This window comes from Eptesicus fuscus, chromosome 16, assembly GCF_027574615.1.
Source record: "Eptesicus fuscus isolate TK198812 chromosome 16, DD_ASM_mEF_20220401, whole genome shotgun sequence".
Classification (NCBI taxonomy): Eukaryota; Metazoa; Chordata; class Mammalia; order Chiroptera; family Vespertilionidae; genus Eptesicus; species Eptesicus fuscus.
In genome coordinates, this window is record NC_072488.1 from 10986153 (window position 1) to 10999332 (window position 13180).

The 13180-nt window shown below is 38.4% G+C and overlaps 1 protein-coding gene across 1 annotated transcript in view; it reads right to left on the reverse strand.

The window, feature by feature from the left end:
* The window catches only part of ASXL2 (ASXL transcriptional regulator 2), an 84374-nt gene that overhangs the window by 20161 nt on the left and 51033 nt on the right, over window positions 1–13180 (reverse strand). Inside the window, exons 6-9 of the mRNA XM_054727887.1 lie at window positions 11903–12018; window positions 9218–9344; window positions 7527–7670; window positions 268–431 (exon numbers count right to left, since the gene is read on the reverse strand). Coding sequence (XP_054583862.1) covers window positions 268–431; window positions 7527–7670; window positions 9218–9344; window positions 11903–12018 — 551 coding nt within the window. The remainder of the gene's footprint in view (window positions 1–267; window positions 432–7526; window positions 7671–9217; window positions 9345–11902; window positions 12019–13180) is intronic.

A 13180-nucleotide genomic window follows, 5' to 3' on the forward strand; every position in this document is an offset into this window, starting at 1 on the left:
CCTAAATGTTAGTTTGAAGTAAAAACAACTTTTTGAAGAAAATTTAAGTAACTACTTGGACATCCTGGGGGGAAAAAAAACTCTCATCAAAATGTCAAGATTACAAATTACATAAAAATATTCTTATTTTTTTGTTTAGTATCTTTGATACCACTTCTTTATGGGTATAAATAAAAAGCTATTTTAAAAGATTTAAGGAGTTCCAAAGGGATGAGTGAAGGAAGCATTAGAATGGTTATAAAACTGCTTCTGCTTAAAATCACGCACCTGTCGATCCACCTCTGGAAGCAGTAAAAGCAGTCGCTGTTGGCAATCTCCAGGAAGGACTGAAAAGGTGTGCTTGTTGATCAGTGCTCGAAGATTTGTATTAACCAGAATGGAGTCTGGTGTCTCAACATCAATTTCAGCACATTTAGTCCTTTTCATTTGTCCTACAAAAATATGAAAAAGGATCATTTGGGCCTCCTTCAAATTCCTGTTTATATCTAAACGACAGCATTTTCTGCAATGCAAATAAATAAATAGACATCTATAATTGTAAGTATTTTAAATGTCACATTATGAAGAAGTAACACTTAAGGCTCTTAGAAATTTCTTCTAAGACTAACAAAGCAAGTTTTGTTCATTCATAAAGGATTAAAAAATACAATTTATCTTCTCTGCAAAAATAGAACAAGGTCTATAAAATTGAACTTTCTGCCATACTAAAAGTACATTTTATATATGTTTGAGAATTGGTTATTTCCCAAATAGAATTGAGGAAGTTTATGATAAATAACATATATATATAATTTGATTTAAAAAATAGAAAAATTCAAATCTATATATAAATTATACTGAGGCCCTTGTTCTCTTCCCATGAGAATTTTTTCAACAATTTGAATTTGCATTATCTAATAACTAGAGGCCCAGTGCACGAAATTTGTGCGTGGGGGGGGGGGGGTTGTCCCCTCAGCCCGGTCTGCACCCTCTCCAATCCAGGACCCCTAGGGGGATGTCGGCTGCCGGTTTAGGGATGGGGCCTAAACCGGCAGTCGGACATCCCTCTCGCAATCCGGGACTGCTGGCTCCTAACCGCTCGCCTGCCTGCCTGATCGCCCCTAACCACTCTACCTGCCTCCCTGATTGCCCCTAACTGCCTCTGCTTGCCGTCCTGGTCGCCCCCCAACTCCCCCCCGCCGACCTGGTCGCCCCCTAACTGCCCCCCTGCAGGCCTGGTCGCCCCCTAACTGCCTCTGCTTGCCCGACTGATCGAACCCTAACTGGCCTCCTGCCAGCCTGGTCACCCCTAACTGCCTCCCTGCCAGCCTGGCCATCTCCTAACTGTGTCTGCTTGCCAGCCTGACAGACCCCTAACTGGTCCCCTGCCAGCCTAGTTGCCCCCTAACTGCCACCCTGCCAGCCTGGTCGCCCCCTAACTGCTCCCCTGCTGGCCTGGCCGCCCCCTAACTGCCCCCACTGCCAGCATGATTGCCTCTAACCACCTCTGCCTCAGCCCCTGCCACCGTGGCTTTGTCTGGAAGGAAGTCGGACGTCTGGAAGATGTCCAGTCAACCCAGTCTAATTAGCATATTACCCTTTTATTAGTATAGATCTTATGATTAAATAGTTCGGCAGTTTGAAGAAATCTGTTCACAATCAGAACATTATAGTCTTTTAAAAGACTGACAGATTTGAGGTACACAAAGTTTTAAAATGTAAATAACAAAATATATATATATAGATAGATATGTATATATGCACATATATATAAACTAATGTGAAAAATATATTTGCAAGCCATGACAAAAGATTCTTCATATCAAAAGTGAATTTATAATTCAATATTAAACAGACAAATATCACCAAGAGAAAAATAAGCAAAGGGAATTAATAGGCAATTCATAGTTGACTAACTATAAACAGAAGCTAAGGTATCAACACTTACAGGAATACCAGTTAAACCAATGAACATTTTTTTGTCTATCAAAATGCAAACTCTCTCTCACAGAGTTATTGTTGGTTATTTGTATAATGCTTCCAATAAAACTAAAAAAAGGCAAATATTGCAATATAATGACAGGATTATGTTGAGGAAAAGCAAAATCACTTTCAAATATTGCTGGTGGTGCTAAAATTAAAATAATCTTTTAGAAGAAAATGTAACATATATAGTAAAATTTTAATATGCATAATAATCTAGGATCCAGAATTCTACATTTAGAAATACCTGCACAAAGTTACACAATTCAGGGTGTGGGTAACCTCTGGCTCCTGGCCTAAATATAAGCAAAAGTAATCTCTCTTAAGAGGAAAGGATTTCCCTTAAATTAAACCCATAGGATCCTTACAAATTAAAATCCAGCACTACCTCACAATCAGAAAGTACGCCACTATGACAGAGTCAGCAGAAACCAGAAAGAAAAAATTAAGACCTAAAACTACTGCTATTACTGAAACTGGCACATACTAGTATATAGAATATAGGATAGCTATGTATAAAATTATTTAAAATCTAAAAGATGTCATTGTAAAGATGAGGATAATTAGGAATGAAACAAAGATTTGAAAAAATAAACAGGACTTCCACAAGTTAGAATAAAAACTGTCAAAATCAGATACTATGACTATATTAAAGAGCAGTTTAGACTCTGTTTAAAGTGGCGGGGGGGAGGGGGCTATAACCTAAAATATATATAGCCAAACAATTTACCCAGAATATAACAAAGACAGATAAGATTAAGTATTTTGAGAGCTTTACAGAAACATGAATGATAGAATGAAATCTAACGAATGCTTGATTAAACACAAGGAGAAAATTAAGAGAAAGAAAGCAATATTTAAAAAATTGACAGTAGTACATTTACCAAAACTGATGAAATTATAGGAAGGATGGGCTGGAATACAATGAAAAAAGGTAAACATTTAGATAAATGTACATCAACATTGTTGCATAAAAAAAAATAGTAGCCTAGTGTCTGATTTGCGAGATTAAGAAGAGAAATGTCAGATAATCCTATATAATAAAAGGCTAATATGCAAAATGACCGAACAGTGGAATGATCGGTCACTATGATGCACAATGACTACCAGGGGGCAGATGCTCAATGCAGGAGCTGCCCCCTGGTGGTCAGTGCAATCCCACAGGGGGAGCGCTGCTCAGCCAGAAACTGGGCTCATGGTTGGCGAGCATAGCAGCAGTGGCAGGAGCCTCTCCTGCCTCTGTGGCAGTGCTAAGGATGTCTGACCGATGGCTTAGGCCCGTCTCCCAGGGAGAGCGAGCCAAAGTCATCGGTCAGACATCCCCTGAGAGCTCCTGGACTGCGAGAGGGTGCAGGCCGGGATGAGGGACCCCCCCCCCCCCCCCCGCCAAGTGCACGAATTTCATGCACCAGGCCTCTAGTATTATTTAAGTCCAGATATAAAATATCAGTGCTAAATTTTTGTAAAGCACTTCTGTTTTGGAGAAAAATCAAGATGATTACTTTTAAGAGTAGATCTTAAAAGTTCTCATTATAAGCCCTAACTGGTTTGGCTCAGTGGATAGAGCATCAGCCTACAGACTAAAGGGTCCCGGGTTCGATTCAGGTCAAGGGTACATGCCTGGATTGCAGGCTCAATCCCCAGTAGGAGGCATGCAGGAAGCAGCAGATCAATGATTCTCATCATTGATATTTCTATCTTTCCCTTCCTCTCTGAAATCAATAAAAATATTTTTTGCAAAAGAAAAACAGAAGACAAAGATCAACAAATAAACAAGACTGTAAAAACTAGTCCAAATAGATTAGCAATTACAGTAAGTGTAAATGGATAAATCTCACTGAATAAAGGAGACTGTCATATTAAATTACAAATTTTAAAAATTCAGCTAGCTATATCCTCTGTAAAGAGATATACCTAAAACATAAAGACACAGAAATGAACAAAGTAAAGATATATCAGGGAAAAACTAATCAAAGAAAAGCTGGTGTACCTTATAAGACACTTTAAGTAAAAAAAACTAATCAGTGATTGATAAAGTAAATAAATAGTGATAATGATAAAGGGTTCAATCCATCAGGAGGATTTTAAACATAAAAATACCTAGTATCAGATATTTAAAAATATGTGACATAAAAAATGATAGAACAACAGAGAGAACTGGACAAAGCCACCAGTAAGATTTCAACACATCTCTCTCAATTATTAATAAATCACTCATACTAAAGACAGGATGGGGGGGAAGCTGAGATATTTTTCAGATTGACAAGCTTGGTCCAATAAACACAGAATTCTATATAGTATTCATTACCATTATTCCAAAAACAATATCAGTAATTTTTCTTTACTCCTCACCCAAGGATATGCTTATTAATTTTAGAGGGGGATGGGAAGAGAAAAAGAGAGAAATACGAATATGACACAGAATATCGATTGGTTGCCTTCCATACATGAACCCAAAACCTAGGTATGTGCCCTGATTCAGAAGGGAATCCACAACCTTTCAGTATATGAGTCAATGCTCCAACCAACTGAGCCACACTGGCCAGGGCACATCTCAGTAAATTTAAAGTAATATTAGTAGTAATAACAACAACAATGATAAATAACAGCAACAGTAAACACTTATATAGGGTCTCCAAAGCACCAGGCACTAAAATTGTGACTTTAATTGAATTGAATATAGGCCCCCAAAGAAAGAAACTTTGTTCTGTTCATTGCCACATCTCTAGGGCCTTAAACCTGTGCGTGGCATATTAGTATACCTTCTGCAAGTATTTGTGTAATAAGTATACAATCTTTTAGCTTCTATGTTGCTTCAGAGATGTCTGCCATTCCATTTCTTGAATTTTTATAGATGAATTATTTTTTTCTCTCTGGAGGTTTTTTTTTGCAAATCATCTCATGTCCTGGATGTTTTGAAATTTCAAAAGAATGTGCCTTGGGATAGGTTTCCTTTTATTCGTGTTTCTTGACACCAATTTTGTACTTCCAGTCTGTAATCTGTGGCTTTCAATTCCATGGAATTTTCTTGTATTTTCTCTCTTAATATTTACCTTCCTTTCAATTTATTTTTTTATTTCTGACAGCATAGATTAGCATTCTAATATTCTTACCTCCTCTCGCATATGAAACTCACCTTAGACCTACCTATGCTCTGAGAAATTTCTTCACCTTTATCATTTTGTATTTCTATTATAGTTTTTTATTTCTGCTACCACATTATTTAGTATCCTAGAACTCTATTTTTGGATATTTAATATAGTATTCTATTCTTTCATGGATACAATATCATCTTTTAGTTCTTTCTATAGATATTGCAGTTTTAAAATATAGAATTGTATACCTGAAACCTATGTAATTTTATTAACCAACTAGAGGCCCGGTGCATGAAATTCATGCACTGGGGGTGGGGGTTGTCCCTCAGCTTGCACCGTCTCCAACCTGGGACCCCTTGGGGGATGTCCAACTGCCGGTTTATCGGGCCTAAACCAGCAGTCGGACATCCCACTCACAATCCGGGACTGCTGGCTTCTAACCACTTGCCTGCCTGGCTGCCTGACTGTCCCTAACCACTCTGCCTGCCAGCCTGATAGCCCCCTAACTGCTCCCCTGCTGGCATGATTGACACCTAACTGTTCCCCTGCCAGCCCAATCACCCCTAGCTGCCCTCCCCTGCAGGCCTGGTCTCCCCTGCCAGCCATCTTGTGATTACGTGGGGGCAGCCATCTTGTGACACGAGGGTGTGAGGGTCAATTTGCATATTGCCTCTTTATTATATAGAATGTATCACCCCAATAAATTCAATTAAGAATTTAAAAAATAAAAATTATTTGGCCCAGCCAGCATGGCTCAGTGGTTGAGCATCAACCTATAAACCAGGAGGTCACAGTTGAATTCCCAGTTAGGGCAAATGCACCAGTTGGGGGCTCGATCCTCCATGTGGGTTGTGCAGAAGGCGGCCAATCAATGATTCTCTCTCATTATTGATATTTCAATCTCTCTCTTGCTCTCCCTTTCTCTCAGAAATCTGTAAAAAAATATATTTTTAAAAAGGTTGTTTTAAATTTTCTTCTTTCTGAATGGTCTGTTTCTTCTGAGTCTATATTTCATATTTTGTCCTCACAAAGGGATTTTCTTCAAAGGTGATCCTTAGTAGGCATAATTAAAAGATAGGCACTTAACCCTTTGCACTCGCTTGCTTTTTTCTCGAGCTGCTACCGATGCTAACCGTGTCGAGTCACACTCGACATATGAGTGCAAAAGGTTAAAAAGGCTGAATGAAAATTTTGTGTGGGTTTTGTAGACTGGAGAGCACCACAGAAATGTGACCAAGATGATTTCTGTTTAGTAGTGAATCTATAAATGTGCCTGCAGATTTTTTTCTGAGGGTATTTCTTTTTCTTAGTTACCAATTCACCAATCTCCTGCTGGAGCATAGTTAGTAAGGAACTAGTGGTAGTAGAAATATGCCTCACTACTAGTATTCTGGAAGACAAACAAGAGGATCACTCTTCAGTATTCATATTTTACTTAATTTCCCCAACTCCAGTACATGACTCATTGTCTGCCCTCTGCTATGTGTAATATCTCTGAATTGGAAATCTATATGGCTTAATTTCACTTCAAAATAAATCTATCTCGCCAAAACTGGTTTGGCTCAGTGGATAGAGCGTCGGCCTGCGGACTGAAAGGTCCCAGGTTCGATTCCAGTCAAGGGCATGTACATTGGTTGCGAGCACATCCCCAGTAGGGGTTGTGTAAGAGGCAGCTGATCGATGTTTCTCTATCATCGATGTTTCTAACTCTCTATCCCTCTCTCTTCCTCTCTGTAAAAAATCAATAAAATATATATTTTTTAAAAAATAATAAATCTATCTCCTACTTAGTTAGGTGAGGCATCAAACTGTTTCTTACTAACTTTTTACTTTTAATTGATTTATAGAAAGAGAGGAAAGGAGAGAGAAAAAAAACATTGACTTGTTATGATGCTCTTAACCAACTAAATCTCTGTCTCACCCTCTCTACTATGATCCATTATATCTCCAATTCTGGAACCTTTCTGGTAGTCTACAGCTTTAAGCTGGCTTGCTTATTACTGGCATCTGCTACTCAGCTCTGTGAAATACCCATCCAGTTTTCATCTTTCAAAGTTGTTGACATTGCCTACCCATCTGTTATCTCCTTGTTTTCTTTACCCTTAAGGATTTAGGCTTTTGTATTTCCATATTCTCATTTTTGTGGGATTCAGAGGGAACAGAAAAAAAATGTTCAGTTTGCCAGGTTTAATTATAAGCTCTTTCTGTACAGTTAGAAATAAAACGTAAATAATGCCAGACAAAGCAACTTATGATCAGAAAAATAAATAAACCACAAAAATGGCCTGATAACAGATCTTATTCTGAATAAAGTTTGGTAAGGACAGGCCAGGACAGGAGGGACATGAAAATGGTCAAGACCTCATAGGTGAACAGGAAGTAAAATTAAGACAGGCAGCTGATGAATTTCATATACAGCGTTGATAAATTAAGTTGATAAAAACATGAAGTCTTTGTAAATTAACTTACTTGTATGGAGTCTGTCAGACCTTTGGAATGACTTCTTCCCCAAGCCTAACAACGGATTTTCCACTTTAACTGATGAAGAAAAGCTAGAGTTTGAGTTCTGGGAGCTGCTTGACTGTCCATCAGATTGCTTTCCTTCCCATACTGCTAGGGAAAAATATATAAGACTGGTGACATTAAAGTTATAGATAGAAATCAATTAATCAAACAATTAAACCATTCAACACTAACAAAAAGTATTTATGTATGAGGCAAGGTGTTTTGAGTCTGAGAATTAAGCCTTGAAAAAAAGTAAAATCCTGCCTGGTTGGTGTGGTTTAGCAGTTAAGCGTCAACCCAAGAACCAAGAGGTTGCTGGTTCTGTAGCTGGTTTGATTCCCGGTCAGGGCACATGCCGGGGTTTCAGGCTTGATCCCCAGTGGGGGGCATGCAGGAGGCAGCCGATCAATGATATTCTTCTCTTATCGATGTTTCTATCTCTCTATCCTTCTCCTTCTCTTTAAAAATCAATGAAAATATATATTTTTAAAAAGGTAAAATCCCTTATTTCCTCTCAGCACATTACTGGCTTTGGGTGGTAAATTTCCTTCCTAATATAAATGCAAAGTTCTGCAAGACACAGTTTAAATCTGGCAGGCACATATAATTAACTGGCATCAAAATGAATTGCATAATAAAATACAAAGTCTATATTCAGACCAGTTAATAAGTAAGCAACAACAACAAATCTAAAGGCCTGTAGGTCTGTCTGTCCAATGGAAATTCAAAGGCTGCATATATGTTTAGTTAGACCTTTTCTTTTTACTTTTTTTATTAAATATATTTTTATTGATTTCAGAGAGGAAGGCAGAGAGAGAGAGAAACATCAATGATGAGAGAGAATCATTGATCGGTTGCCTCCTGCAAGTTCCACACTGGGGATGGAGCCCGAAACCCAGGCATGTGCCCTGACCGGGAATTGAACCCGTGACCTTCTGGTTCATAGGTTGACGCTAAACCACAGAGCCACGCCAGCTGGGCAAAACAAAACCTTTTCTTTCTAAAGGAGGTAATTTGTGAAGAGTTCAGTTTGAGCATCTTTTGGAAACATCAGCTTTCTAAGGTTATTGATCAGCAGCTTCCAAATATTACTAAGACATCTTGGAAATTACATTACTCACAGATTTCATTCTAACATACAAATCCCACTTATGTAGTTTTTAGTAACTGCATGAATATTTGCATAAATTTTCTGTTTACCTTGGAAAGATTTACTAGTAAGTCAATGATTTAGCAGTGCAAGAATTATGTAAATAAATATAATAATTTAAAAATAAACGCTATAGTATACAAATTGGAAAACCAACATGAAACTACCAGAAAAAGAAACTTCCACTGATTAAAGATTAAGCAAAAACAACAAAACAAAATAAAACAAGACAACCAAAACCCCCCTAGAGACAGACAATAGTATGGTGATTATCAGAGAGGGGGAGGCAAGAGAGGGTAATGTGGAGGATAAATGGTGTGGAAGGAGACTTTACTTTTAGTAGTGAACACACAATACAATATACAGGTGATGTATTATAGAATTGTTCCCCTGAAACCCATGTAATTTTATTAACCAATGTCAACCCAATAAATTCAATTAAGAATTAAAATAAAATAATAACAGTAAAGAAACTTCCATTGAAAAGACACTCCCATCTACCTACCCGATTTGGCAGTCGCAGAGTCACTGGCAGCTTTGACAGCCTTCAGAGAGAGATGCTGACTGGAGGAGAGGGCCATACTTGGCCGGCATTGCTGCTGCTGCTTCCGCTGCTGCTGCTGCTTTAGAGCCTAGAAAGAGAAAACTGACTGTGAGAAATAAGACAATCAGTTTCAGTAATAAGACAAAGTAAATGACCTATTAAGTGGTAAAGAGCATGCAATTTTTGCTATTACAAACTTTAATGCAAATATTATTCTGTGTGTTTATGTATATACTAGAGGCCCAGTGCACAAATTTGTGCACAAGTGGGATCCGGCTGGCCCGTCCCATGGGGGACCATAGGGCCGGGCCGACAGGGGGAGGAGGGGCCCGTGGGCACTTGGCTGGCTGGCGTGTTGGGGTGTTGGGGGCTAATCAGGGGCAGGGCTGGCGGCGGGGAGGGGCCGATTGGAGCCTGGATCAGGCTGGTTGGCTGCTGCAGTGCGCATCATAGCCACCAGTCACTCTGGTTGTTCTGCCTTTCTGGTCGCTGGGCTTTTATATATATATAGATATATGTGCATGTATTTTTCTTAATATTAGTTCTAAAATGTTCAACTGTTTAGTTATGGGGTGTATATTTAAAATTTTAATAAATAAACCCTGGCTGGTGTGGCTCAGTTGGTTGAGCATCTTCCTATGCACCGAGGGATCGCCAGTTCAATACCAGATCAGGGCACATTCCCAGGTTGCGGGCTTGATACCTGGTAGGGGGTATGCGGGACACAGCTGATCGATGTTTCTCTGTCTCATCCATGTTTCTCTCTTTCTCTCCCTCTCCCTTACTCTCTCTTTAAAAATCAATAAAAACACATTTAAAAAATAAAAGAAATTAAGTTTTAACAAACGTTACAAAATCTGTCTCCTAAGTAACTACAATAATTTATATTCTACCGACAAACTACAGTAGCCATTTTCCCACACTCTTGCCAATGTTTGATATAATTAAAATTTTTATACCGATCTGAGAATTAATAGTAGTCCACTATTTTCATGTTTTCTTAACTACTAGTGAGTTTCTATTTACTGACCATTTGCATTTCAAAAAATCAAAAGCTAATTCTTAGAAAAGCCCAATAAAATAGACAAACTATTGGCTAGTAGCATTGAGGGGGGGAAAAGATCCTATATAATAAAACCCTAATATGCAAATCAACCAAACGGCGGAATGACCAGTCGCTATGACACGCACTGACCAATAGGGGGCAGACGTTCAATGCAGGGGCTGTCCCTGGTGGTCAGTGTGCTCCCACAGGGGGCACGCCACTCAGCCAGAATCCAGGCTCATGGCTGGTGAGCGCAGCAGCGGGGGCGGGAGCCTCTCCTGCTTCCGCTGCAGCACTAAGAACCCCTAGGCGGACATCCCCCGAGGGGTCCCAGACTGGGAGACAGCACAGGGCGGGTTGAGGAATCCCTCCCCTCCCCCCCGCCACTCCATGTATGAATGTCATGCACCGGGCCTCTAGTACATTATAAATAAACAACAGTGAGGAACAAAAAAGAGACATATAAGAATACTATGTACAACTTTATAACAATATTTGAAAAAATATCAGGTGAAATGGATCACTTTCTAAGAAAAATAAATTTCCAAATTTGGCTCCACAAGCAGAAAACCAAGAGACTAGTAAAAGCAGATAAAGTAAAATTGAAATGCTACAAAAACAATTTTAAAAAGTGAGATTTACAGAATTTTCAAGAAAAAGATAAATTACTCAAAATTTCCCCAGAAACCTAGAAAAATACAGGGTGTTCCAAAAAATGTATACACACTTTGAATAATTAATTCCAGTAAGTTAAATCTGAAAAGAAAGAAACATCAATGGAGCTATCAGCTGTTGAAGTGTGTATACATTTTGGGGGGACACCCTGTATAGAGAGCTACACAATTTAGTTTAGGATGTTAGAACAATCTTGATTCCAAAATTGTTTCTGGATAGCACAAAAGAAAAAACAAACAAACTCTCAACAAAATCCAAGCTAAAATCTTAAAAAAGAAAATCCCATAATATATTTAAAAATACATAACAAACATACAGTTTATTTTAGAGAGCTAAGTATAGATGAGCATAAAAAACCTAGCCCGGCTGGTGTTGCTCAGTTGTTGAACATCTACCTATGAACCAGGAGGTCACAGTTGGATTCCCAGTAAGGGCACAAGACAGGGTTTCGGGCTTGATGCCCAGTAGGGGGCATGCAGGAGGCAGCTGATCAATGATTCTCATCATGGATGTTTCTATCTCTCTCACCTTCACTCTTCCTCTCTGAAATCAATAAAAAATAAATCTAGTCGTGGAATTTTGTATGTTACTAGATTTAAAGAAGAAAGCCACCTGATTATCTCAATAAATGCTGAAGAAAACAAACCTGAAAAATTCAACAACTATTCATAATTTTTAAAATGAACACATACACAAACAAAAACCTCTTAGCAAATTAGGAACACATAAAATGTGACAAATAGAGTATAAGCCACAAACCAATGACACAAAGATACATACATTATTAAATCCTAATCGGGAAATTGCATGAAATTTCTCCTTAAAAGAACATAATGTCTTTCCAAGAAATTTTTAATGGCTGCCAGAGTCATGCATTTTTAATGTAAGAGGTTATACTTCTGATAAACAGAGACTAGCATAATTACCTGCTTTAGTGCCTTCTTGCTGTGCTTCTGTGATGGAGATATGACTTTACCTGCTGGAATTGTGGGTGATGGGCAACCTGACTGGGGAGAGGATGGCTGTGACAGTCTAGATGATACTAAGGGGGGGAAATGACAATGAAAAATTTGTTATCAGAGTTGATATCAAGCACCATGCCTTCCCCAATCATATTCTGCTACCTGTATTAAGAACTGTGACCAAACACTTTTGGGAAGGATCTTCTTTTTGGAGTTCTACGGCAAACAGCCTCCCTTTTCAGTTTATATCCTCAGAAAGCTCTAGTGAAGGATGATAGGATGGGGAAGGGGTGGGTGTTAGTATTCATACCTTTTCATTCTTTAATTTTTCAAAAGAATTGATTGAAGAAACAGGAAGCAGAATATAAACCATTAGTCACCAAATTAGATAAACTTAGAAGAGATTCTAGAGCCTGTTGGACAGTATGTATGTTCTTAAGGTAAATCTAACAACATGATACAGTGGAAGAAACCTGGATTGATAGAATAGGTCCCAGTTTTCCCTATCTTTAAAATAAAGGCAGTAAGGCCATTCCACCGCAAAAACTCTTACTACCTCTTTAATACTGATATTTCCACATCTCTTAAGTCAATAGTTTTAGGGCTACTAGGGTGAGAGGACACTTGAGGATTTCTCTAATGGAAGCAACGTAGGTTGACAAAATGTAAACCACTCTCTACTTCATTACTAGCTGTTTTATACCCCAGAGCTTAGCCCAACCTTAGTCTTATGTGAATGAGGGTCTTCCCTTCCAAGAGCCTATACCTCTTATAATAAACTTTGGTTTAACAGTGCATTATCTATGATGAGATAAATTGTTGATTCAGACCCCTTAACAATAAAAATAAAATAATCACTACTGCTAGTGATGACTTTGAAGAGTGCATGCTTACTAATGCCTTCTCCTTTAATAGTAGTTGGACTGAAAAGGCTTAAAAGCAAAATGGAATCCCATAGTGTGGGCTAAAGAGCTTTAAGATACCAAATCAGGTATGTTGGTAGGTAGCTACCTAACATGAAAATGCAGAAGCATGGTTCACTGGAATACAGAAGTTTGGAAATAGAGCATTTCAATTGTCTCTTAGATATCCTAAGAAAAGAATACACAGTAAATAACATTTTAAAGAGGACAAGAGCAGAGAATATTAAAATGACTTATCTACGCAGCTTTAGCTTTATATTTCAACCCTTATGATATAGTTCAGTGGTCGCCAAACTTTCAGACCTCATGGACCACTAAA